This window comes from Peromyscus californicus, unplaced genomic scaffold, assembly GCF_007827085.1.
Source record: "Peromyscus californicus insignis strain IS unplaced genomic scaffold, ASM782708v3 Scaffold_5__1_contigs__length_169319896, whole genome shotgun sequence".
NCBI lineage: Eukaryota > Metazoa > Chordata > Mammalia > Rodentia > Cricetidae > Peromyscus > Peromyscus californicus.
In genome coordinates, this window is record NW_026294573.1 from 102295978 (window position 1) to 102323768 (window position 27791).

Consider the following 27791-nt stretch of genomic DNA (forward strand, 5'->3'; position numbering starts at 1 on the left):
CTAGAGTTATCTGGGAAGAGAAAATGTTCCATCAGAATGACTATAGACAAGTCTTTAGTACATTTTCTTGATAATGATTGATATGGGAGGGCCCAGCCCGTTCCTCCCCAGGGCAGGTGGTCCTGAGGTGTATAAGAAAGCAGGCTCAGAAAGGCCGGGGAAGGAACCTGACAGTAAGCAGCCTTCCTCCATGGCCTCCGTTTCCACTCCTGTCTCCAGGTTCCTGCCCTGGGTTTCTACCCTGACTTCCCTCAGTGATGGAGTTGTAAGTTGAAGTAAACCCTTTTCTCTCCTAGTTGCTTTGGTCATGGTGTTTAATCACAGCAACAGAAACCCTAGCTAAGACAGGCTCCAATACCAAATCCCACTCAGCCACGATGTGGGACTTGATTCAAGCAGCCCCTCTGCTCTCATTTCCCATTTCTGGCTCTGGGAGTAGAAATCTCATTTTGGATTTCCCACTTGGGCTTTTCTCCTTAGAATATTATAATCTGTGATTTACAAGGCTTCCAAAAAACCACCGCCCTGACATACATCTCACACCATTTGTTTCTCTTTAAAGCTTCTTTCAATTCTTGTCTAAATTTGTACATGGATTTTGGAGAGCTGAAAAACAGACTGTGCACAATTCTACATTCTTTCACTCTTCTTCAACATTTCATACATAATTTTAATGTAGGCTCTCTATTTATTATTGCAAAGGCTTTAGAATATTCTAAGGAACTGAAATATTGGAGTTGACATAACCACCTCTCCATTCTAGACACACAGCGTCTTTCTGGGTTTGGCTATTTAAAATACTGATACTACAACTATCTTTTTGTATCTGCATTTCTTGCATTTGAATTTCCTTATATTCTAAATTTATAGACGTGAGATGTCTTGGCCATATTTCATGGCAGACATTGAGTTGTGTCTTTTTCCACCTCCCCCGTAAGTTTGTACACTACTTCACAAAGCCCCCAGTGGGGGCACGATTGTAACGCTTCTCTCAGCATCCAGGCTGACATTTTTTTCTGATGTGTGCTCCTTTACTGATGAGCTGGCAGCTCACCAGCTCCATCACTTTGTAACAGCTTCCTTTGTGTCTCTTTAACTGTGAACCAAGCCAGACCCATTTCCAAGGCTGGCTTTTACTACTCTAGAACAACCTAGTGCAACAGTTCTCAACCCGTGGGCTGCGACCCCTTGCAGGGGGTGGGATGTTGAATGGCCCTTTCACAAGAGTCCAATGTCAGATATCTTGCATGTCAGATATTTTACATCAGGATTCATAACAGTATCACAATTACAGTTAGGATGAAGCAACAAAATGATTTATGGTTGGTCAGCACAGCATGAGGAACTGTATTGAAGGGCTGCAGCGTTAGGAAGGTTGAGAACCACGGTTCTAGAATGGTGTGCGCCCTTAGAGCTGTCTTCTCACTTTTCAAGGGAAGTTCAATCAGTGTTATCAGCCTCTAAACGCTTGTGAGGAAGGAGAGGCAGGTCACAGGGATGAGTGCTCACCGGCTTCACTGCCTCGTCCGTGGATGGCTGGTGCAGATGCCAACCTGTGAGCTTCCCAGAGACACTTTTGGGGAGGACTGGTCCTCTAAACTGCCCATCCCCACCAAAACCCTTAACCAGTTCAGTAGCCTGTCTCAAAATGTGTCCTTCTCTTGCCTTTTCAGAACAGACACCAGAGGATGAGGGATGATGGCCATTTTTAAGGTAACAGTCCAGGTTACCCGGTCCACACCCGTGGTGCCTTCATTCTCTCTGTCCTGGGCTGTTTTTTATTCCCACTGCTCCTCATGTATTTACTCTGCAGTCTGCAAGTTGATCGCTTTTTGGCCTTTTGGCTAAGAGTACGTGAATGCACATGTTGAATCTAAATTTAATCTTTGGAGAGGTTCAATCCATTTTCACAAGTGTTAACTCTGAGACTCAAATCCCTGCCGACAGGCAGCAGCCCAGGTTACAGATTGACGTGTTAGGCCCTGCGGGCCCTCTCTGAACAAGCTTATCTTTTTCTCTCGGGTCTAACTGGAGATGTCTGTCAGACAGTAGGGCAGAGAGAAAATAAAGAGAATAAATGTGGACCAGGTCAACCGGATCCTTGGTTTAAATGGCCACGGACCCCATTCTTTCAGTTTCTCTGGATGACAAGGGGTTTTGACTTGGAAGTTTTAAAATCTAACACTGGTTGCTGGATTCAGAATGGCAATAGTTGCCAGGCATTTTGTAAATTATGAGTAAATGTGCCTTTGATCAATAAATTCATATTTAAAAACATCAGCCTCAGGCTGGGAAATGGCTCCATGGTTAAGAATGTTGGTTGTTCTTTGCAGAGAACCTGAGTTCAGTTCTCAGAATCCACAGGGTGCTCACAACTGTAACTCCAGCCACAGGGGATCCAATGCACTCTTCTGGCTTCTGTGAGCATGCATGCAAACATACACACATACACACACACACACTCACTGTATACAGAAAGACACAGATATACACACATACAGTATACAGACAAACACAGATATACACACATAAATAAAAAATAATTAATCTTAAAACAATTAATTGGAAGGCCTAAATTTCTCTTAACAAATATGTCTTCTGACATCACACTCCCCACACTCCCAGCCTTCTCCCATCACCCTGGATATCTCTCTATCACAAAGGACTAGAGAGCATGTCTAGGGAAAAAAAAAAAGGAAGTCACATAGACTCAGGCTCCTCTCTTTCCTTTCTGTGTGATTTAGCAGTTAATTCTCTTAATCTAAGCCTCTGTTTCTTCTTTTGTTACAATTCATCCTTTACAGGATATGGTGGTGACTGAGGATTAGGCACAGAAAAGGTTTACAGTTCATAACAGAGGTTCAATAAGATGCCGGGCTCAGATGTTAAAAATCAAAACAGCATGCCGGGCGGTGGTGGCGCACGCCTTTAATCCCAGCACTCGGGAGGCAGAGGCAGGCAGATCTCTGTGAGTTCGAGGCCAGCCTGGTCTACAGAGTGAGATCCAGGACAGGCACCAAAACTACACAGAGAAACCCTGTCTCGAAAAACAAACAAACAAACAAAAAACCAAAAACCAAAAAAAAACCCAAAAACAACAACAAAAATCAAAACAGCAATCCTAGCTTCCACCATCATTATTAGCAATATATTAATATTTCCTTTCGAGGGAATGGTAAGCTCCTAATGAGTAGTGGAACCTGTAGGGCAATCACAGCAGGGGACTGGGGCTGGTGAACACCAGGTAGCCACACCCAGAGCTTGTTCCTCATCCCACATAGCCAGGGTCCCACCAGCTTCCCTTGTCCAGGGCCGGCAGCCACCTCCCAGAGGAAGCACACTAAGCCTCCTGCAAATGCTTTCTGAAGAGTCCAGAGTTTCGGGGAAGCATGTGCTAGAAGAGGCTTGTCCACTTGAGCAAGCACTCCCATCTCTCACTGGTGACGCACCTGGCTGTGTCCACTGACCAGCACCTCCTCAGCAAAGTGCACCTTCACAGGGTTGGTCTTCAGCCGGGCCCTCTTCTCCTCCGTCAAGAAGGATGACTTGGGAGTTCCCTAAAAAATAGTAACACAACACACTTTGGAAGAGCACTAGGAGCAGAGGAGACCTGAGAAGAGGAGGTTCCTTGACAAGAAAGCATGGTGATTATAGCTGGCAACTGTACAAATAAGCCTTTTAGTCTCAGGACTATGAAAGCCCTGTGGCCAAAACACCCGCCAAGGCAACACGACCCGACAGGGATTAATAGGGAGAGTGATCCGAGGGAAAAAAAAATCAATTGGACAAGCACGGGTGGTGGACTCACTTAGAAGCTATTCATTTGAAAACCAGCTCAGTATTTCACTGACCACAAATTTCACCCAAGCTAACAGTGTGATTGGCCTAGTGTTAACCCATTCCCGAGCTCCACGAGCATTCTTGGTGCACATCAGAAGTGACCCTTCATTCCCAGGAGCACTCTTTGGCTCTTGGTGGAACCAGGGACTTTTCTGGATTAGACCATCTGCAAGTGTCTTAGTTAGGGTTTCTATTGCTGTGAAGAGACATCGTGACCATGGCAACTCTTATAAAGGAAAACATTTAATTGGGGTGGCTTATATTTTCAGAGGTTTAGTACAATATCATCATGGTGTGACATGGTGCTGGAGAAGGAGCTGAGATTCCTCCATCTTGATCCACAGGCAACAGGAAGTGAATGAGTGTCACAGTGAGTGAAGTTTGAGCCGAGACCTCAAAGCCCACCCCCACAGTGATACACTTCCTCCAACAAGGCCACACCTCCTAATAGTGCCACTCCTTATGAGCCTTTGAGGGCCAATTATATTCAAACTATCACAGCAAGGATCACTACAAGACTGTAATCCATCCAGAAAACCATCAGCAGAGAGAAAAGTCACAAAAACCACACCTCCAAGAAGTAATTGTTCAGCGTGAAGACATGAAAGCCATGCTGCCAAGTCTCAGAAGAGCTACCTCAGACGAGGCAGACTATGTTGAAGTAGGATAGTCAGTGGGAGTTACATGGAAATAGGGCCCGTCACTCCTGGAACCATGAAACTGGCTGCCTTGAGAAAGAAAGCACCATCATCCGTCATGGAAAAGCCATGGGCCCCATGGTGGCTCCTGCGTTTTCACATCTGCGTGTCAGTACCACAATCCAGGCAGCCCAGCATCTTAACACTCTGCAAACCACTTGTGTAAGTGCACTGATATTTAAAGGAACAATTTGGAGGATATGAACCACCATTTGTCCTAGGACTTCTGAACTCTTCCTGGGTTCACTGATAAAAAATGTGTTCTTGTTGCAGAGTTAATGCTTGAAAGTGTTAAGAGTAGAGAAAATTGTCAGCCGGGCATGGTAGCATACTCTTTAATCCTACCACTCAGGAGGCAGAGGCAGGTGGATCTCTGTGAGTTCAAGACCAGCCTGGTCTACAGAGCGAGTTCCAGGACAGCCAGAGCTACATAGTGAGACCCTGTCTCAGAAACAACAAAATAATTCCTGCTACTCTCCCAGAGAACCTGAGTTCAATTCCTAGCAGCCACATCAGGTGGCTCGTACTTGCCTGTAACTTAGCTCCCTTGGCACTGCATTCACATATACAAACCCACACACGGACACATACCAGTACACCTAATTTAAGAAAAATAACAAGGATAATTTTTTAAAATGCAAATTTTAAGCCAGAATATATTTTTCCATCAATTCTGTGTCCTAGCTGTGAGAAGTAGTAGTTAATGTTCTAGCTTTGGATTTTTATTTTTTTGGTCTTTCGAAACAGGGTTTCTCTGTGTAGCTTTGGCACCTTTCCTGCAACTCACTCTGTAGCCCAGGCTGGCCTTGAGCTCACAGAGATCCCCCTGCCTCTGCCTCCCGAACGCTGGGATTAAAGGCATGTACCACCATCGCCTGGCTCTAGTTTTGGACTAGATAATTCCCAATCTGTTAAAATTATTTGAGGATTCTAAGAATCCACCATGACCACAGCAATGCCAAGCTTCCTTGTTGAAGCATGTCATGTCTGCTCATGTTGCCATGTCTATAAAATGCTTTGAATGCTCCTGACCGAGGCCCAGGAGGTCAGCCTATGGTCAGGACATTCTCAGGGGTCCAGGTGGCCAGAAATGGGTGTTCCTACAGATTCTCCTGAGTGTGGTACTCACATTCTACCTGGAAAGCTTGGTACTGGGACATAGACATTTTTTTTTTTCCTTCCCTACTTTTCAATTTTTAAGGACTAAAGCTATGTGCTGTTCTCTGCCTCACAGAACCAAGGGCTCTATTTTGTCCATTTCATGGACTTGCTGTGGGAAACCCCCACCTAATCAAGATTGAGATGCTTCCCATTGAGATGATAATAAGCTAAATAAAAAGAACGGCTTACCACCTGCACTGCTATTTACACTGATTAGCTATCCCCATTTTTATATTGAGTTCACATTATTTCATAGACAAACTGGTTAGAATAGAAAATAGATGTGCATGGAACATCCAGCTTGTCATATTTAGAGCAAACATTTTAATCCTAATTGGGTGACTTTCCCCCCTGTTGTTCCCAAGAAATAAAAGAAAAAACTTCTTGAACAGGAAGAGGAGATGAGTTCTTTGTTTATGGAATGTTTGGACCACAAAAATGTTACATTTCCACACAATTGAAAGGCCATTTCTTCCTATCCCCATATGCACAGGAAATCCTTCAATAGCCAATGGTCTGACAGTCAGTCATCCATATTGTTTACATCTTATTTTTATTATTTACTTAAAATTACATTTATTTACTGTGTGCATACACGTGTGTTCGTGCGTGCATGTGTGTGTGTGTGTGTGTGTGTGTATGTGAGAGAGAGAGAGAGAGAGAGAGAGAGAGAGAGAGAGAGAGAGCACAATGCCCACATGGAGGTTCTTTTCTTTCACTATCTAGGTCCCAGGCATTGAACTCTGGTCATCAGGCATGACAGCAATATATATTCTGTAACACCATATGTATGTGATAAGGTTGCCTGTATCCCAACTACTTAAAAACATTAAGGGTGGTTATACACACCTATAATACCAGCACTCAGGAGGCTGAGGAAGAAGGATTCACTATAAGATGTAGATTTTTATTTTTATTATTCTCTTTAATCATTTTAGTTGATTGTTTTGGTCTATTGAGGCAGGATCTCATATAGCCCGGCTTGGCCTTCATCTAGGTATTAGCTGAAGCTGGCCTTGAACTTCTGATCCGTCTGCCTCTGCCTGACAATTTCATGCACCACCACATTTGATTATCTAAATAGTTTTATTTTTTTCTCCAACTTCTTTTCACCAAAACTTAATTGATGTATTTCTTTTCAGACAGTAAAAACAGTTAAGACTCTGAGTTCTACCCTGATCACAGCTTCAACACATAGTAATTTTGTTGTTGTTTTGAGACATGGGCCTTTTCCATGTGGCCCTGGCTGTCCTAGAACTCACTAGGGAGACCAGGCTGGCCTCAAACTCATAGGCCCTCCTTCTGAGTGCTGAGATTAAATGTGTGGGCCACCACACCCAGGTTAGTTTTTACTTTAAATTATATTCAGGAAAAGGAACCTTTATAGCCTTAAATATTTTGTTTGTGTATTTTTAAATAGGGTCTCATTTATAACCCAAGATAGCCTGGAACTTGCTCTGAAGTCCAGGTTGGCCCCAAACATTTGGTCCTCCTGCCTCAGCCTTCTGAGAGCTGGGATTTTAAGTGTAAGCCTCCACACCCATACCTATATGCTTTTTTTTTTAAAAACTCTTTTGGCTCTTTGAGGGCCCTCCACCTAGCTCCCAAATAAATCACAGAGGCTTATTCTTTTTTATGAATGCCCAGGCTTAGCTTGGCTTATTTCTAGCCAGCTTTTCTTAACTTAAATTATCCTGTCTATCTTTTGGCTCTGGGCTTTTATCTCTCTCTATTCCATATACCTTTCTTTACTTCTCACTCCGGAGCTTGCTGTGTAGCTGGGTGACTGGCCCCTGGGGTCCTCTCTCCTTCTTTTCGTGCTCCTCGATCTTCTCTCCCCAGATTTCTCCTCCTATTTATTCTGTCTGCCTGCCAGCCCCGCCTATCCCTCTCCTGCCTAGCTATTGGCCGTTCAGCTCTTTATTAGACCAATCAGGTGTTTTAGACAGGCACAGTAACACAGCTTCACAGAGTTAAACAAATGCAACATAAAAGAATGCAACACATCTTTGCATCATTAAACAAATGTTCCACAGCATAAATGAATGCAACACGTCTTCAACTAATACTGCACAACAGGGGGGGGGGGGTGTTACTGCATTTTCTTGATAATCTAATATATGGTCAATTAGGTTAGGTTATTAAATATATCGTTAAAGTTCCCTGTGTTGCTCCCTTTTTTGATGTATGTGTAGCCAAATTCTCAAAATGTGCATTTTTCTCAATGTTTCCTCCCCGGTCAGTTTGCTCTTACAACTCAATCCCAGGAGTTTCCCTCTACCCGCATCAAGGGCCCTGTTGGCCCTGTTGGTGACCCAGGCCTGATATTTTCTGACTCATGGCAACTACATCCTACCTCAGCTGATAAAACTGTCACACGTGACACTTCATTTGGTGCTTTGGACAATCCATTAGGCAGACAAGGCAGTTACTGTCATCCACCATTTTACCCATTGGGAACTAGAAGGAGGGACTTGTCCAAAGCCATCCCATCCCAGTGTGCTGTCCCCCCCATTAGCCCACTCTGCATTACACATGGTCTCCTCCCCTGAACTATAGTCCCCAAGGTCTGGACCGTATCTGTTTCCTCCACAGCACCAGTGGCCAGGAGGTCTTCAGATAGCATTGGCTAACTAGTCACCCACGGCCTGGCAGCTGCCACCCTTTGCCCTATTTATAAGGGATATCTTCAAGGAGCACCAGAGTCTCAGGGTCAGGGAGAGTGAAACTAACATATAGGACAAAAAAAAAAAAAAAAGAGAGAGAGAGAGAGAGAGATTTACCGATGTGCAGCGGACAACTGTAATTGAAAGAGCATCTTCAGTTTCCCTGAAAAACAGAAGAGGATAAAGAAAAATATTCAGTCATTTGTGTGTGTGTGTGTGTGTGTGTGTGTGTGTGTGTGCGCGCGCGCGCGCGCGCGCACGCGCGCGCATGTGTATGTGTGGTGTGGTGTGTATATATGGTGTGTATATGTGGTATGTGTGTATGTGTGTGTGTGATGTGAGGGGTGTGTGTGTGTGTGTGTGGTGTGTGTGTGTGTATGTGTGTGATGTGGTGTGTGTGTGTGTGTATGTGGTGTGTGTGTGTAGTGTGTGTGGTGTGTGTGTATGTGGTGTGTATGTGTGTGTGTAATGTGTGGTGTGTGTGTGTGTATGTGGTGTGTGTGTAGTGTGTGTATAGTGTGTGTATGTGGTGTGTATGTGTGTGTGTGATGTGTAGTGTGTATGTGGTGTGTGTTGTATATGTGTATATATGTGTGTGGTGTGTGTTGTATATGTGTATATATGTGTGTGGTGTGTGTGTGGTATGTGTGTGTGGCACACTGTGATAAAACACCTCTTTAGAAAGGCTTCTTGGGCTCAGCAAAGCTAAGGAGGACCCAGGAGTGCTCCTGCCTGGATGCCTTCTTCTGCCATGTGGACACTCCACAGCCACTACCTTAAGCCTCCTCCTTTACTCTCCTGCGGTAGGGAACTCACGCAGTTGATACTGGCTAGTTTTATGCCTAAAGATAATTTTATTTTTAAAAGCACAGTGGCAACACAGGTAATTTAATTATTTCCAAACACATAGGCTAAACATTCCTCTGTCGATAACATCTATCAGCTAGGAGTCAACTCTTTTGTGGTGTTTCGGTACACACAGTCACTTCAGTGAGTCCAAAGCATATAATCAAGACACTGAATAGACATTTTTATCTCAAATTATCTTGGAGATTTCAAAAGCGATCAAACAGGTAACTGTCACACCTCCACTTTCTTTAACAAAGGACCAAGGAGCTGGGGCAGATCTCCACCCTGCCTTGCCATGTCTACTTACAAAGAGAAGCAGTTTGCAAACTTTTATCTGACTTCTTGCAATACAAACATTTAGGCCAGTGGAGGAGGGTACATCATTTCCCCCGCAAAGGTTAAGCTCAACCTGAAGATTCGCACAGTCTGGGGGTCGCCTCTGCTCCAGTTCATGTGAGCTCAGGCCTTTTCAGAAGTAAATCACATAAATCCAAGGTCCTGGTGCTCTACAAAGGATATTTGGGCCTCAAAGCTCTTTGGAGAAACTAGAGATTTTTGTTGCTGTTATTGTCAAGCTATTTTAGTTTGTTTACCCTTTGCAACACACTGCTTTCAGACATAGGACACCAAGCTACAACAGCAATCCATGCTGGGATTCCCACATGTACAGGGAGCAGAGTTATAACCCCGTGGTGGCCCTTCTCAGAGAGAATGACACTGGATCTTGCCAAACTGGCACCCAGGATCCTCCATCATCTGGGTTTTACTCCCCAGAACAATCCTTGAGGCAAAGGGCAGTGTTCAGCACTCCCCTGCTCCCAGTCTTATGGCCCTAGTTCATTATTTTACCCAGATCATCACCCAAGTTCTACCTAGCAAGAAAGGTCCTGCCGCAGAGGCTGGCATGTGCTTGTCTAGTATGCCTAAAGCCCTCCCTGGGTTTGATCCTCAGCCTCCCATAAACTGGATGTGGTGCCACACACCTGTCTCCTAGCACTGGAGAGGTGGGGGCAGGAAGATGTAAGGTTCAAGGTCACGTGAGTTTGGGGCCAGCCTGGGCTACATGAGACTTGGTCTCAAATGAATAGATAAAATGAAACAGGTATGGCTGAACTATTTCTGGACTCTTCTCTGCTTTGTCAAGCTACAGCTTTTACCTAAGCTGGGAGTCTCTCATGTTTGTAGCCTTGTTGTTGGAGGACTTCTGGTGACATAACCTTGTTTCTCACGCCTGCTCATCCTCGTCCCAGAAGGCTGTACACACACACGGACCTGCACAGGCTTATAAGTGGCTGGGGAGCAGATTGCCTCTGCCTCCCAGGGTTCCCTGCCCAGACTAGATGTTCAGTAAGCAGATAGGGGCCAACTGTTACCTAAACACCAGTTCTAGACTGTGGCTTAAAGTTATAAATACATTCCTTGATCCCTTGGAGTGTAAGGCTGACAGAAGTATCAGTGGCACTGAAAAATCTGTTGGAAGCGATCCTTTTTGGGAAAACAGCCCAATAACTTAGAAAGCAAACTTCAAAGGTTCTATATTCACTTAAAATCATCGAATCCTTTCCTGTCAGCTTCACAGATTCAATTAAGCTCCTGGCACTCCTGAAGCAATCCTGGGTTTGGCTCCAGAGATTCCTTGTGAATCTTCCCTTGAACTCTGTCTGTCTGTCTCCACAGAAAGACTGTGCTTCCTGAGGGCAGAGGTGGGGCTCTGCACCGTCAGTCCCTCCTCTGGCTGTGTGTGTCACCTATCAGGGCTGCCTGGGACAGGCTCACGGAAGCACACACCCATGAAGCCAGGCCAGCCAGCTCCCAGAAAGGCACAGAGTACTCTCACTTAACTCTGCTTCTTGTCTCTATTAATATTAAAGTCACAAAGCAGCACCAAACTTAGAAGCCAAGGCGTGCATGTCCTGACGCTGTCTCCGAGGCTTCCCCTACCTCACCACGGCTCATCTGTCTACCTTTCAGTCCGGTGATGGGTTCTCAGTGCCACACGGCCTCTCATCTCACTGAGTAGCCTCTGCTCATCTGTCTTGTTCTTGGGAAGGTCCAGGCAGAAAGGGAAACATTCACGTAAATCACAGTGTCACAAGAGGGAGATACAGATGTCACACCAGTGAAATCACATATATGTCAGTCAGGCCGGAACAGCAAAGAACACCCAAGAAGACAGTGACAGGATTAAAGACAAGCCAGCATACCAGCACGTATTTAGTTCAAGCTTTGGCGTATGCTACCATCAGTCCTTAGAGGACAGGGCCAACGTAGTATCCACCAGTACACGCCCCACAGTGCTTAGCATGGAGTCTTGGGCCTAGTGAAGGTTTGAGAAATAAGCACTCTATGCCCGTCAAAGTTCTGTAGGCAGGTGGAAGACAGCAGACCACGCTACAGTCAGGGCCAAACACTCACTATTCCTGGTGCTGTACAGGGGCCAGAGCCTGCCTGGGCACGGGGCCAGCCACAGCTCTCCTAAGGACTAGCTCTGCTCCTCCATCACCTGTGCGGCCCTGGATGCTGGAAGACAGCGGAGTACCTGAGAATATCGACTGCTCGTTCACAGGAAAGGTCTTCAGCTGGCTCGTTGTTCATTTGGAGAATCTGATCGCCAGGAAAAAGCTTGCCATGAGCGGAGCCACCTGTTGGACAGAAAATAGGTCACTGCTCAGGCTAGAAAGGCTGAGACCCCACAAGTCACAGTGTACCCCGGAAAGGTAGCCGAGGTCCCTTGGGCAGTGGCTCATATGGAGCATACTTTTCCTTATTATAAACCATGGGAAAGATACGTATTCTCCCTCAGTTTCAAGAGATGGAGACGGTCCACAGAAAGAAAAGCAACAGAAACGTCTAAGCCATCGCGGCTGCCGAGGGGCTGGTCTATTCCCCTCCAAGGAATTGAAAGTGTGTACCTTCCTATGTATATAAGTGGAAATTAATACACTTTAACCAGCCACAAGTCCAACACGGACACATAGCTCAAGCTTGAGAAAAGCACCGGGCTCCTAGCCTGCTCCTCTCCGTCCGGCACAGCCTATATGTCACAGAGACTCAAACGAAAACAAATCAATGGTTTCTATTACACACACGTACTCTCTCTCCAGAAGCTTGACAGGCTGGACATGCAGGATCCAAAGAGGAGGTCCAGCTTCTCCAAATACCTTCCCCGCCCTGACACAGGCCTGGAAGCCAGGAGAGTGCAGGGCCCTGGGCTGAGGCCAGTGGGAGCCTAGGGCTCAGAGTATCGAGTGCTCCCAGGCCACTCCATTCTGGCACAAAAATCAGGTGAAAAGCCCAAGACAGAATGAGGTCAGAATCTTCCAGCTTCCCAGGTAGCAGTTTTGTGCCTTTTCTTACAGGCCAGAGGGGGCAGGAGGAGAAGCTACTTTCCCTAAGAGGCCAAAACCCTTCCACGGTTCCCCATCAGCCCCTACCTGCCGTGACAGCCACCACTGTGAGAGGAAGTGTCTCGGAAATGTGAAATCCATAGTTCTGGAGGAGGGCATCCTTGTCGAGTGTTACGGTGTGCCTCACTGTCGTGAGAGCCTGGGCTGGGTTCCCGGGTGGCCCATCAGCTGCAGCAACTTTAGCCCTGGAAGAGAAGGAGTGGGTTTAAAGAAAAACAAAAACAAACAAACAAACAAACAAAAAAACAAATGCAGGACTCCAAAAAGTGGACACCAGCTGGGTAAGCCCCAGGGGTGACAGAAAGACAGGAGACTTAAGTAAACACCAGGCCTTTTCTTCCAGTGCAGAGGCTCGGAGAAACCAGGGCCTCGCCTGTGGTAGGCAAGAGCTCAGCCACCAGGCTAAATCTTCAGGGCTTGGTTTTGGGATATAAGGAATGGTTATACAGTCTAGGCTGGCCTCAAACGGAGAGGGACGAGACACAGTGCTGGCGTCAGCACCAAACAGGACTTAGCACCACGCTCTGGAAGTGGGGCCACGGCTGCTATGGGCACCCAGAAGGCGGAAGAGCTGGGTCCATTCTGTAGGGATGGAGACAGGATGGAGGGCTTGGGTTGCACCTAGAGAAACACAGCCCAGGTTCTAGTCTAAAAGAGAAGCAATGACTGAGGGGCAGATGGTTGACAGGCACTCCAGTGAGGAGGCCTGCCTGAGCAGAGAAGGAAAACCAGGAAATACAGGAGCAAGAGCTATTCTGTTTAAAGGTTTCACTTTAACTTTTTTATGTGTGTCTGTGTATGTCCATGTGTGCATGTGCACACATGTGTGGGGACTCATGGAGGCCAGAAGAGGGCGCTGGATTCCCTGGAGCTACACAACATGGGTGCTGGGAACTGAACCCAGGTCCTCTGCAAGAGCAGCCAGTGCTTTAGGCTCTGACTGTCTCTCCAGCCCCGGAGGTACTCTGCTTAGATGTTTGATGACGGCCTATTTTATAGATGGATGTTCCTTAGGTGCTCTATCTGTTTAGCTTTATGATGCATTTTTTTTCTGCTAAGCTTTGTAACTGTGAGGATTTCCATCTGAAATGCCAGTGAGCAAGGACTGCCTCAGTATTAAATTTCTAAAAACATACATATTCTCTCTACATCTAAAAGCAGGGAAATTGAAAGCTGTATTTTCTACCCCTTAAAACCACAAAGCGAATCCGAAACTATTTTTCATCTATCTGCAGCAAATGATTTTTCTCGCCCTAACATTCAGCAGTTCCTTCTGAGGAAGGGCAAGAAGCAATGAGCCGAGGTGTTTATCATTATTATAAACAAGAGGACTGGAGAAGTAACAGCTCCCTCAGGCCTCTGCAGCACGTGTCTATAATTGATTCTCCTCTATTTACTAAACACTGTCAGGAACCCTGCCTGATGCGGCAGGGCTGTACCTACTGGACTGTGCCATTTATAAAGACCTCACAGTCCCACCAAGAATCGGGAAGCTTGAAACACTGTCTCCCAGAGCCAGCTCTCTGGACCCCACGCATTCTCCGTCCAGGAGCCCACTGATGGATGAGCACAGCCGAACTCTGGAGAGAGGAACCAAGGCCCGCTGCTTAGAGGCAGGGCCCTTCCTCCAGGAAGCCAATGAGTCCCCATGAGGAAGGATCAGCAGAGAGACCTAATACAAGAGAGACCATACGACAGGAAATCACAAAAATGTATGTGTCTTAAATCCATAGCCAGTCCAGATTTAAAAACCAAAACTTTAAGCCAAGTGTAGTGAGTACACCTATAATCCCAGCTCTCAGGAGGCTGATGCAGGAGGTGCTCAAGGAAACATACAGCCTATATAAGAACACTCTACGGGCCGGGCAGTGGTGACACACGCCTAGGCAGGCGGATCTCTGTGAGTTCGAGGCCAGCCTGAACTACAGAGTGAGTTCCAGGAAAGGCGCAAAGCTACATAGAGAAACCCTGTCTCTAAAAACAAACAAACAAAAAGGACACCCTACTTCAAAACAAAAACAAAACTCCAGCCATAGCAGCCAGTATCTGAGAGGGAGAGGCAGGAGGATCACGAGTTCAAGACCACAATGGGCTACATGACACTCTGTCTCAGAAAAACAACACAAAAACAATACAAAAATTTAAATTTATATGTCTACATGTACATATGTATCTGTGTGTATGTACACACACCTTCAAGTACCCTTGGGGTCAGAAGAGGGAGATGGATCCCCTGGAGTTAGATTTGCAGGTAGCTGTGAGCCACCCAAATGTGGGTGCTGAGAACCAAACTCCAGTCTACTGCAAGAGCAGCAAGTGCTCTTAACCATTGAGCCGTCTCTCCAGGTGTTAAAGCTATAACATGGCTGCAGAACACATCTGTTGTTCTCTGCTGGAAGGCTGAGACAGGAAGACAGTGGAGCCTAGGAGTCAAGGCCAGCCTGAGCAACCCAGGCACACACACACACACACACACACACACACACACACACACACACACACACACCCCACACACACCCAGACTATAAATGCTCTAAATATAAATGATATACTTTACATTGAAAGCAAAAATTCATTATTTGAGGGCTGGAGAGATGGCTCAGCGGAGAAATCATGAGGACCTGAGTTTGGGTCCCCAGAACCCACATAAAGCCAGGCAGCATAACCCCTATAAACCCTGCAACCCAAGAACTGGAGAGGTGGAGATAAGCAGACCCCTGGAACTTGCTAGACAGTCAATCTAACCAAAGGTTCAGTGAGAGACTCTGCATCAACAAACAAGATTAATAATGGAGACAACACCAGATGTCAACCCCTGGTTCCACATGCATCCACGCATACACACATGAGCACGAAAACACACACGTGCACATAAACACACACACAGAAAGCGCTCAACATTTGGAGGTGGAGAGACGGCTCAGCAGTTAAGAGCACTGGCTGCTTTTGCAGAGGACCCAGGTTCAATTCCCAGCACCCACATGGTGGCTCATAACTGTCTGTGACTTCAGTTCCAGGGAATGTGATGCCCTCTGGCCTATGCTAGTCATACACACAGTGAACATATACACATACATGCAGGCAAAACATTCATACACATAAAATAACCTTTTAAAAAACATCATCTGTGTTTTTAAAAAAGCAAAGGATAATTATGCCTATTTAATGTTACAAAAGAAAGTTTAGAACATTTAATCAGGGATGAAAATAAGAGAAATGAGCATAGAAAATGGGCAAGTATCACCTTTCTTCATTTTCATTTAATTTTATTTAGTGTGTGTGTGTGTGTGTGTGTGTGTGTGTGTATGTGTGTATATATATGTGTGTGCTGTGTATATATGTGTATGTGTGTGTTTGTGTGTATGTGTGTGTTGTGTGTATGTGTGTGCTCATTCACTGCACACACATGGCGGTTAGAAGCCAGCTTTGTGGGGTCGGTTCTCTTCTCCCATCGTTACTCAGTTCTGAGGACTGAACCCTGGTTGGAAGGCTTGCAGGGTGAGCACTTTTACACACCGAGCCATCTCTCTGCCACCACCCCCGGCCCCAGCTTTTTCCTAGACTAGAAATCACTGGAGCTGCAGGATAAAACAAAACCCGGCCACAGAAAGACTCCAACAACTCATTAAAAACAGATTAGTGGAAGGGATATTCGGTGCCAGGCATTTTTAATGAACTAATGCTAGGTAGTTAGAAAACAGCACCAGAGGATTCCACGACCAAAATTAGTGGTGTGTGTTCATTAACTCAGGGTCAGAGAGGTTTATGGAAGGGGAATGACGAAACTGTCATTGAAGCCGTAAAGGAAGGCAAATCGGTACAAGACCAGGTTCCTGGGGTGGGGGTGGGGGTTAAACGGAGAACAAAAGCGCTCCGTTAAAACACAGATTTAATGTCCTATGGATTAGAAATTCTCTCAGATTAAAAAATAAATTTAGAAAACTAAATCCAGGCATGGTGGCACATGCCTGTAATTCCAGCCCTTGGGAGGTAGAGGAAGAGAGATCAAGAGTTCAAGGTCATCCTCAGTTACACGGTGAATTTGAGGCTGGCTCGGACTACCTGAGACTGTCTCAAAAATCCAAAAGAAGAAAGCAAAATTGATCAGTTAATGGGAACAACACTGGCAGCAGCAGTCACAGCAGGAGCATGCCCATCAATGAAGGAGTACATTTTTATATGTAACTTTTTTGTTGTTGTTGTTGTTTTGTTTTGTTTTTTTTGAGACAGAGTTTCTCTGTGTAGCTTTGGAGGCTGTCCTGGAACTCTCTGTAGACCAGGCTGGCCTCGAGCTCAGAGACCCATCTGCCTCTGCCTCCAGAGTGCTGGGATTAAAGGCGTGTGCCACTGCTGCCCGTTTTATATGTAACTTATTCACGTAGCCCTCATAATAAACACATGAGATATTTTCGCTTTGATAAAGAGATGAACAACCTCTAAGCTATGACTGGAACTCCCTTCCTAAGGATGAGCTAGTGGTTGCTTTGCACACACACACACACACACACACACACACACACACACACCCCACATCATATCTCCTAACCACTCACAGAACACAAGTCCCTTTGTCCCCATGTCCCTCACCCCAGTCTTGAAGTGCTGGCCAGGACCCACTGGCCCATGCCCCTTCCCAGACCTCACTCTAGCCTGATCGTCCCACCTACACTAGCTTTAACCTTTAGCTTTTAACTTTTCCAGCTAATCACTGCATGAAATCATCAGGACAAGCCAAGTCCAAGTTGAAATGTCTTCTCTTCCTCAGAGCTCTGGCCTCTTATACCCCAGAGCACTTGAACCTTTGAAAGCTATTTAACCCAAATATCATTGCTTGTAGTAGACTCATGGGAGCAGAAATTAACTTGGGTGTTTCTCACAGCACCAAGGGGAGATGTTAGTGCACAGGAAGCATCAAGGCTTCTCCAGGATGTGACTGACAGAGCTTATTGGGTGTGTAAATGAACAAAATACTATAGATATGCAGCATGATACTGCTCATTAGTTAGCTGTGACATTCCTTAAGGTAATGATCCGATAAAGCCAATGAATTAGCCAGAAGTGTAAATGTATATAAACCCACTAGTAACTAGCAATATGAATTATGTTGGATAACTCAGTGCTGCTCATTTTCCTTTACGTTTGCTTGATTTGGGTGTCACTCAGCTCTATGACTACTGTCCTAGCCAGGACTCATCTTTGCCACGTCCCAGACTCAGTAATGGTAATCTTGGGGTGACAGCAATTTCTCAGGCCTGATTCCCAGAAGTCCTTCCTGATACTCCCTTGCTCTGACCCCTAACATCAAATCAGTCCTGACACCAAAAGATCTTGAAAGAGTCCATTTCTTCCCATCTCCACGGCGACCATTCTATTTGGGTCCTGTGGTGGACTTGTGCCAGCAGGCTCTTAACCAGCTGCCCCACTTTTCATCCTCTGTCTTGTTCCTCTGTGTCCCCTGACTGACCTAATTCAAACCTGTAAATACGGCTCAGTACAGCCCCTCCTCGTCACTCTGGCCTCCAAGACCAGGCCACTCACTCTCTGTTATTTCAGTTCCATCTGAATTGGTCTCCTTTGAGTTCTCTAAACATGCTAGCCTTTAGGCAAGCTCTTTCTTCTGCCTGGAAACGTCTCACACACACACACACACACACACACACACACACACACACACACACACACAAAGAGTGTTCTCTTTCTCAACATATCCAACCATGCACTCTACCTGTTCAATTCCTATACAGTCTTATAATTTGGGTAATATCCATCTGCTGAATGTGCCCAAAGAACCAGGAAGTCTCCCTCTTATTTTTAATAGTGTGTGCGCACACACGCGCGCGCGTGCACGCACAGGTCACAGGGTAATTGGGTTCTCTCTTCTTGTTTCTGTCACCAGACAGCTGGCCCTCAAGCTTGTAGCCAGTTCCCCTGTCTCTGTCTCCCATTTCACAACAGGAGCCCTGGGATGACAGGCATGCGCCACTGCGTTCGGCTTCCTCAGAGCTTCCAGGGATGGAGCTCAGGTTGTCAGGCGTGTGTGGCACGCACTTTTACTCACTGAGCCGTCTCCCTGGCACCTCCCTTTGTTTTTCTGAGCATGTCTTATGAAGTTTGAACCCAGGTTGGCGTCAAACGCCCTACGTAACTGAGGGTGGGCCTGAACTCATGATCCTCCTGCCTCTACCTCCTGAGTGCTGGGATTACAGGCCTGCACTATCACACCCAGCTACTCCCTTACTTCAAACAGACCTCATATGTGTAATGGCCAATGCAAGCTGCAGGCCTCTCGAGACTGTAGTTTACATTGCGAGAGCTGAACCTTTCTTGATCCACATGAGGAACTCAGCCAGCTGGAGTCTCCGTAACTGGAGACTAAAAGAAAGAACACACACTCTTACCACGGGGTTTCGACAGAATCCATCTCGATGCTTTCCAAATGAGTGGGCTTCAGTTATCTAACACTCTCCCTTTGGAGGGCGTACTCTTTAACAATGGTAGACAAACAAGGCCCCACTGTGTCCATTAATCCCTGGGTAGCGTCAGCGACTTTGGTTCAAAGTCTGGAGTTGACATTTTTCCCAAAGGCCACGTCTAGCTTTTGCTTGGAAAGGGATTATCTAAGTACATGACCGGACTGGCCGCTCTCGCAGAGAACATTTAATATTTGACAGTGGCTGAAAGAAATGGCTTCTATAACGAAATGTCCTCTTCTGAGACATCTTTGAAATAGAAAACTAAGTGGTGATCCAAAAATATCTGTCTACCACTGTGGTAATGCCTGGTACGCTCCAACCATAAATCTGAGGTCATTTCTGTGAGCTTACACCCAAAGTGCAGAAGACACATCGTTATACTAATGCAATTCCCATCAGATAACTGGATTTACCCCTAAGGTAGGAGCAGAGAAAACACATTCAATATATCACAAACAGTTTGTAGACGCTAATGCTAAATCTTATGGGTCATAAGTTCATGCTGAGCTGATCAATAACACTGAAAAGAAAAAATGCCAGGTGGAAATAGATTATACTTCAAACGCCCTCTGGCCTTCTCTCTCTGTTCTCTGAAACTCTGGGAAGTGTTTTGCCTCTGTTCGGAATCACTCTCACGTTCCAGCAGCTTTCGGAGAAGCAGTTTAAATCTATGTTTAAACACCTTATTATGTTTAGCTTGAGTGATTTTAAAAGCTGAATCTGGTATAAACCAGATTTTGTAATTTGAAATGTATTCAGAAAAAGCTGGACTAGAGGCAAGTCCGTATCAGAAAGGGAATTAGCATGTTGTCATAGCTGGAGGAATATTCCTGTGCTAAGACAGTATCTAGGGGGGCAGTCAATGTAGGTATTGTGAGTATAGCACCCCCACAGTTGAGAGGGGAATGTCCATTATCACTATTTATTATTTTTGTGGTAAGAGGGATGGAACCCAGGGCCTTACACACTATTACCACATTACTATCGTACTATTACTATATTACGTCCCAGGTGTGTTATTACTTTAAACACATGGTTCAGGGGTTAACATGGCAGTACGAGCTTGCAATCCCAACACTTGGGAGGCTGGGGCAGAAGATCCCAAGTTTTCAGCCAACCTAGACAACACAATGAGTTCACAGCCAGCCTGAGAATATGTCACAAACAATTCAAGCAAAGGGTTTAGGAAATAGTGTAGATTAAATGTAATTTGTAGATTTAATCAGGAGCCTTCTAGACTATTCTCAAATCTTTCAACTTGCTCACAGGTCAAGAAGCAATAAAAACAATCTGGTACCTGAAAGGATATATCATTATGAATATTAGAAAGGACAAGCAAAGCTGCCTCTATTTTTATGGTAAGTAGACTACTCTTTTTCTTTCTTTCTTCCTTCTTTTCTTTCTTTTCTTTCTTTCTTTCTTTCTTTCTTTCTTTCTTTCTTTCTTTCTCTTCCTCTCTTTCTTTCTTTCGTTTTTCGAGACAGGGTTTCTCTGTGTAGCTTTGGTGCCTGTCTTGGAACTCAACTCTGTAGACCAGGCTGGCCTTGAACTCACAGAGATCTGCCTGGCTCTGCCTCCTGAGTGCTGGGATTAAAGGCATGCGCCACTACTGCCGGGCCTAGTAGACTATTTATAATGGGGATGAACAAATAAATCTGGAAAGTGTATGAAACCAGCAGAAAGGGCTTGTGACTACTGAGATGCCATATGTGTTTACGTGTGTGTACATATATTCAATATATTCAGTTCTAAGAGTCAAGCTAGGTTGAAAGAAATCTTTTTTGAGCTTAAAGATAAAAAAAAAAATCTTGCTGTGGAGAGCTCTCATCTCCAAAGATTAGAAAAGTCAGTCAATTTCATGCTTATTTTAATAACCAAGTGAAATGATTCTGGATGGCAAAAAACGGCAACTGAGCATAAAAGCCCCGAAAATGAAGCCCAAGAAAAGCCTAGTTTAGCAGGAAATGAGACGCAGGATACAATTAATATAAGTAATTTTAACCCAGCTATATAAGGCAGGCAGGAGGATCAACGTCCCAGAAACGGATGCCATCTCCCACTTCAGGATGCAGCAACAGTCCCGTCAGTTAAGCAGGGAAACACACAAGGACCATGACTCACGACTGCTTACTGTCTTGGGGGAAAAATTAAGCTGTATCTTTATTTCCTAGGTTATATTAAAATAAGTTCCACACTGAAGAACTAAATATAGAATAATAGCTATCTTAAACTATACTTCGTTAAAAATTAAATTTTCATTAGGTCAAAATTTACAAAACAATTCTTCTTTGCGTGTGTATGAGTGTGGAGGCCAGATGTTGATGTGGGTGCCTTCCTGGATAATATTCCACCTTATTTTTTTCCTTTTGAAATAATAAATTTTTGCATATATATGACACATAATTATACAAATTTATGGGGTACCAATACATCTATATACATCATGTGATGTTCAAATCAAGGTAATTTATCTTTCTTCTCCACGAGAATATTCAAAATCCCTTTGTTTCCTTTTTGGAGACATTCTCTTTTCAATGTATTGTTTTGAAATGGGATCTCTCACTGAACCTGGAGTTCAGCACTGGGTGAACTGGCTGCCAAGGAACTCTAGGGACCCACCATTGCTAAAGTTACAGACACATCCTGCTGCACCCAGCTGTTGTATGGGTGCTGGGACCTGGACTGTGGTCCTCATGCTCGCAAGGCAAGCACATTACTGACTACACCACCCCTCTAGCTCCAGGTCAAGATTATTTTAAATTTAGAAGCAATAAAGAAACTCATCAAGGAAAGGAAATGCATTTAACTATATAAATATAGTAACTTTTGTTGGAAAAAAAAGGAGAAATGGAATGAGAGCTTCTAAAACAGCATAGCCTTACTTCTATAATCCCACAGATATAAAAAAATTGGGTCACGAGTGTGGCACACGCCTAAATCCCAGCAGTGGCAAGCGGATCTCTGAGTTTGAGGCCAGCCTTGTCTCCAGAGTGAGTTCCAAGACAGCCAGGGCTATGTGGAGAGACCCTGTCTCAAAAAACAGGACAAAACAAAATCAAACAAACACATAATAATTCATAGGAGGCAGAGACAGGCAGATCTCTGTGAGTTCCAGATCAGCCAAGGCTACATAGGGGAACTTTGTCTAAAAACAATCAAACGGTGTGTGTGGGGTGTGTGTGTGTGTGGGGGGGGGGGAACTAAAACAAAAAACCTGATTTAATTGTAAGGAAAATGACAAGTTATGAATTTTGTGGTACAATTATACAATGATGCAGCTCTTTTTGCCTGTACTGCATAATTATCATGCTCTGTAGTTCCGTAGCTAAGACCTAAGGCCTTGCACATATAAAGCATATGTTCTACTGTAGAGCTACACCCCCAGGCCTGTATCATGCCATTTATGCCTGGCATGATGGAGAACACCTTTAATCCCAGCACAGGAGGCAGAAGCAGGTGGATCTCTGTGAGTTCAAAGCCAGCCTGGTCTACATAATGAGCTCTAGGCTACACAGTGAGACTCTGCCTTAAAATAATTAATGAATTAATTAATTTCAAACCTGTCTTAGTAGTTTCTATTGCTGTGATAAACTACCATGACCAAATGCAACTCGGGGAGGAAAGGGTTCATATTTCAGCTTACAGTTTCACACTACAGTCCACTATCCAAGGAAGTCAGTGTGGGCACTGGAGGCAGGAACCTGGAGGCAGGAACTTCTGCAGAGACTGGTGGAACTTTGCTTACTGGCTTGCTCCTCGTGGCTCAGTTTGCTTTCTTATACCACCCAGGACCACCTGCCCGGGGTGACACTATCCACAGCAGGATGGGCCCTTCCACATCAATCATTAATCAAGGAAAAGCCCAAGAGGCTTGTAAACAGACCAATCTAGTGTAAATAGGGAAATCCCTATAAACAGGGAATCTAGTTTTTTCAACTGAGATTCCCTGTTCTCAAACGACTCTAGCCCATATCAAGACAAAAAAAAGTAACCAAGACAAAAATCTTATCAAGAGGCCATTTGAGGGATTAGCTATTTCTTTTTTTTTTTTTCAAAAGAAACAGATTTGATTTTATTATTTTGAAATTATGTGCATATGTGTAGGTATGTGTACCTGAGTGCAGGAACCCGCAGAGCCCAGAAAAGGGCCCTGGATCCCCTGGAGCTGGAGTTACAGGTGGATGTGAATGACCTGATGCAGGTGCTGGGAACCGTTCTCTGCAAGAAGCATGCATGCCCTTAACCTCCGAGCCATCACTCCAGCCCTATGGGTTAGCTATTTCCAAAAGAACACTGACACTGAACACATTATTGTCATAATGGAATATGAAGTCAAGTGGTCATCTGGGAATCAGCTTCACTGTATTTGCATAATCTCCCCTTCCCGGAATTACAAGCACCCCTCGGCTTCCCTCAGCCTGGGTACATGCATTCAAATCTACTACAGCTGAATTTGACTAATGACGGTACCAATAACACCTGGTGAGAACTTATTTCAAACTCAGAAAATCTGAGTAGCACTGAGAATTGACACTCCCTGCAGTAAACACCGGTTGAAGGCACATTACAGGAGCGTAACATCACTCCAGGTGCATGAAGTTAGCCATTATTTCACAAGGTTAGGCCACTTTGAGCTGATTTACTCCCAGGTAATATAAATCAAGCATAAGGTTTAAATAGTTTGTAGAAAGTGGCAATTATAAGTAAAAGTGAAGACTGAAATTATTTGGTCTTTGAAGTTCTGAAGAAAAAACCAAAACAAAACAGAGAATATGCAAGCAAAATGGTGTGACTGCAGGTAACCGCTTCCTGAGCCACAATAAATACCTCAGGGAATTTCTCTCACTGCTGGCCCTGGCCACCAGGAAACCCCGGGCTAATGTGAGTGTTCGCATGCTAAGTCCTGGCCTAGTGTTTGTGATGTATTTTTAACATTCCTAATCGCTATTTCAGTTTCTCTGGTGTTTTAAAACTGTAAGCCATCAAGATGTCCTCTTGGAAGAAGGAAGGATGAAAATTAAAAAAAAAAAATCCATGGCTTCTCGTTTAAAAGCGCTGTCTGCTCTTCCATAGGACTCAGGTTCAGTTCCCAGCACCCGCACGGCCGCTCACAACCAGCTGTAACTCCACGTCTAGGGCATCCAACACCTCTTCTGGTCTCTGCAGGCACCAGACACGCACATGTAGCACAACACAGAGGCAAAACACGCACACACGTAAAATAAAATTAAAATCAAGAAAATATTTGGGCTGGAGAGATGGCTCAGCAGTTAGGAACACCGACTGCTCTTCCAGAGGACCCAGGTTCAATTCTTAGCACCCACATGGCAGATCACAACTGTCTGTAACTTTCTGTGACTTTGAGGCCAGTCTTGTCTACAAAGCGAGTTCCAAGACAGCCAGAGCTACATTGAGAAACCCTGTCTTAAAGAAAGAAAGAAAGAGAGAGAGAGAGAGAGAGAGAGAGAGAGAGAGAGAGAGAGAGAGAGAGAAAGGAAGAAAGAAAGAAACAGCTAATGCTAGACATGATTGTGCACACCTTTAATCCCAGCACTTGGGAGGCAGAAGAAGCAGGTGAATCTCTGTGAGTTCAAGGCCAGCCTGGTCTACAGAGTGAGAATCTATCTCAAAAAAGAAATAAGGAAAGTAAAGGTAGGGGAGATGTCTTAGTAGTTAAAGGCACCTGCCACCAAACCGGAGGACCCAGTTTGATGCCCAAGATTCATATTCATTCTCATTCTCATTCTCATTCTCATTCTCATTCTCTCTCTCTCTCTCTCTCTCTCTCCCTCTCTCTCTCTCTCTCTCTCTCTCTCTCTCTCTCTCTCTCACACACACACACACACACACACATACACACACACACACACTCACACAAACTAATAATAATAATAACAACAATATTTTTTTAAAAAAACGGGCAATTTGACAGGCATATCATGTCTTTTTTGCAAAAGAGCAGGGGCCTCTGACCTCCCCAGCCAGGGGCTTTTGACCACATTCACAGTATCAGGCATGAATGCTGTCCTCTGAGGAAGGTACCAAGTCCAACCTGAAACGGAAGCCACCCTCTGTCTTAGCAGTAGGAGGGACTCCCTCGCTGAGGGATGCTGTGCGGTTAAAGTTTGATGGGGGGGGGGGGGGGACATTTTCTTCAGTTGTGTAGTCACTGTAAATCAACACTCATCCACACCTCTGTGAATAACCCTAATGAAACTCAATGGGACACACACATACACACATGCATAAACAAAAACAAACCTTAAAAAAGGAGAGTAGATGTGAGTATCTGGAAAGAGGAAGAGGGTCAACAGAAGTGGGAGGCGACAGGATGGGAGAGTATGGGGGAATTCAATCAAACACATTATGTGCACATATGAAAACACGTAATGCAACTCATTGTTATGTATAGTTAATATATATTAATAAAAGCTGCTCTTTTGCTGGGCGGTGGCGGCGCACGCCTTTAATCCCAGCACTCGGGAGGCAGAGGCCGGCGGATCTCTATGAGTTTGAGGCCAGCCTGGTCTACAGAGCGAGTTCCAGGAAAGGCACCAAAACTGCACAGAGAAACCCTGTTCTGAAAAACCAAAAAAAAAAAAAAAAAAGCTGCTTTTTAATATAAAATCTCACTGTGTGGCCCTGGCTGGCCTGGAACTCATTATGTAGACAAAGACAGCCTGGAACTCTTTGAGATCTGCCTGCTTCTGCCTCCCAAGTACTGGGATTAAAAGCATGTACCACTACACTTATTTTGTTGTTATTGTTTTCTTTAATATAAAAACATTTTTTGAAAGGCTATCAGGTAGGGGCTGCAGAGATAGTCGAGAGCACCAGCTGCTCTTCCAGAGGACCTAGTTTTCCATTCCTAGCACCAACATGGTGGCTGACAGCCATCTGTGACTCCAGTTCCAAGGGATCTGGCCAGGCCTCTTTCTAGACTCAGTGGGCACTGCACGCACGTGGTACAGACATACATGTAGGCAAAACACCCATGTATTTATGAAATGGAGGCCATCAAAGGTCTGTGAGCGGGATTGAGAGTGGTCTTTTTTTTTTTTTTTGGTTTTTCGAGACAGGGTTTCTCTGTGTAGCTTTGCGCCTTTCCTGGAACTCACGTTGTAGACCAGGCTGGCCTCGAACTCACAGAGATCCGCCTGGCTCTGCCTCCCGAGTGCTGGGATTAAAGGCGTGCGCCACCATCCGCCCAGAGTGGTCTCATATAAGGCACTCTGGTCCCTCTCCGAGCCTAAGCTGTTGTTTGTGTAAAAGGGAGCTAATTCTACAGGCCGCATCCCCGCGGCATTCCGGGGCTCAGAGAGCCTGAGCTCAGGCAGTGTGGCCTGCAGCAAGTGTGTCAGCAGCAGCAGAGCAGCTGTCCCAGCCCCTTCGGAGGGCTGTGTCTCCGGAACACCTGTCACTGTCACTTCAACTCCGTGGCAGGACCAGATGGGACATCCAGAGCAAAACGGAGGCTTTGCAATTTTATTTTAAAATTTTCTTGTAGCAGCCATTTCAGGTCTGTATTTAATATCATTTTACTTGGTTTAGAAAGAAATAGGGACTATGGGGGAAGGAACAGCTGCCGGAAATGAGGACATGGCAAGAATATCAACTCTTACATCAAGTGCCCAGAAAGCGTATACGCACATGCGTATAAGTATGCATGATGATGATGATGATGATGATGATGATGATGATGATGTGTGTGTGTGTGTGTGTGTGTGTGTGTGTGTGTGTGTGTGAGAGTTTGGGGTGAGTGTGACTGTATATATGGGTGCATGTTGGGGCAGGGGTATAAGGAAAGGCATTCCATTCAAACTGCTGGCCTAGTTGCCTGTCCTATCTCTCTGCAGATGGCAAGGTCAAGCCACAGACAGCAAGCCCCAGGTCCTCTCAGAACAGGCTGCCTCCCACAGCAGCAGCAAACCTCCACGGACACGCCCCCCCTGCCAGCCCAGGAGCCTTACCGGGCTGAGCTGTCCCGGGAGCGCCGAAGCCATCTTGTAACCATTTGTTCTATTCTGTGTGCTCTCCGAGTCTGGGATAAACTGCCCTCCAGCTCTTCCATTTACCTAAATGGTATGAACGAAAGAAGAGTGTTCTTAGGACACGAACCCAAACCTGGTCCAGGACTCTGCCACATCCATGTGATGCTTCCTATGCCCGCCCAGCTGAAAGCCCACTGAACAAATAACTAGTTCCCCTTCTAGCCCAGATCTTCACAGTCCACAGAGCAAACATTTCAGCATCCCCTGTCTGAGCCCAGGCTTGTGGCAAACAGAATGCCTTTACATCTCACACCTAAGGATGGTGGAATTCAAATAGGTAAGGTTTCACTGCTGACTTGCCACCAGGACCTGCCAGCATGTGACAACATTCCTTCCAGATTTTTTTTTTTTCTTGTTTTTGTTACTTTGAGATTAAGGGCTTGCTATGTGCCTAGGCTGGTCTTGAACTCATGAACCTCCTGCCTCAGCCTCCAAATGCTGGATTTACAGGTATGCACCATCACACCTGACAGGACAGAATCCCCCCCTTTTTTTGGGGGGAGGTTCGAGACAGGTTTTCTCTGTGTAGTTTTGGTGCCTGTCCTGGCTCTCGCTCTGTAGACCAGGCTGGCCTCGAACTCACAGAGATCCGTCTGGCTCTGCCTCCCGAGTGTGCTGGGATTAAAGGCGTGCGCCACCACTGCCC

The 27791-nt window shown here is 45.3% G+C and overlaps 1 protein-coding gene across 5 annotated transcripts in view; it reads right to left on the reverse strand.

Moving 5' to 3' along the window:
* The window catches only part of Frmpd1 (FERM and PDZ domain containing 1), a 112342-nt gene that overhangs the window by 21767 nt on the left and 62784 nt on the right, over positions 1-27791 (reverse strand). For 4 of the 5 annotated variants that reach the window (XM_052716576.1, XM_052716575.1, XM_052716574.1 and 1 more), the window contains 5 exons: positions 27065-27169; positions 12649-12806; positions 11754-11856; positions 8483-8528; positions 3450-3557 (listed from right to left, as the gene is read on the reverse strand). In XM_052716576.1, the coding sequence (XP_052572536.1) occupies positions 3450-3557; positions 8483-8528; positions 11754-11856; positions 12649-12806; positions 27065-27165 (516 nt within the window). In that variant the 5' untranslated portion in view covers positions 27166-27169. Of the gene's footprint in view, positions 1-3449; positions 3558-8482; positions 8529-11753; positions 11860-12648; positions 12807-27064; positions 27170-27791 lie in introns of those variants that run through there. The other variant, XM_052716578.1, reaches the window with a different exon arrangement.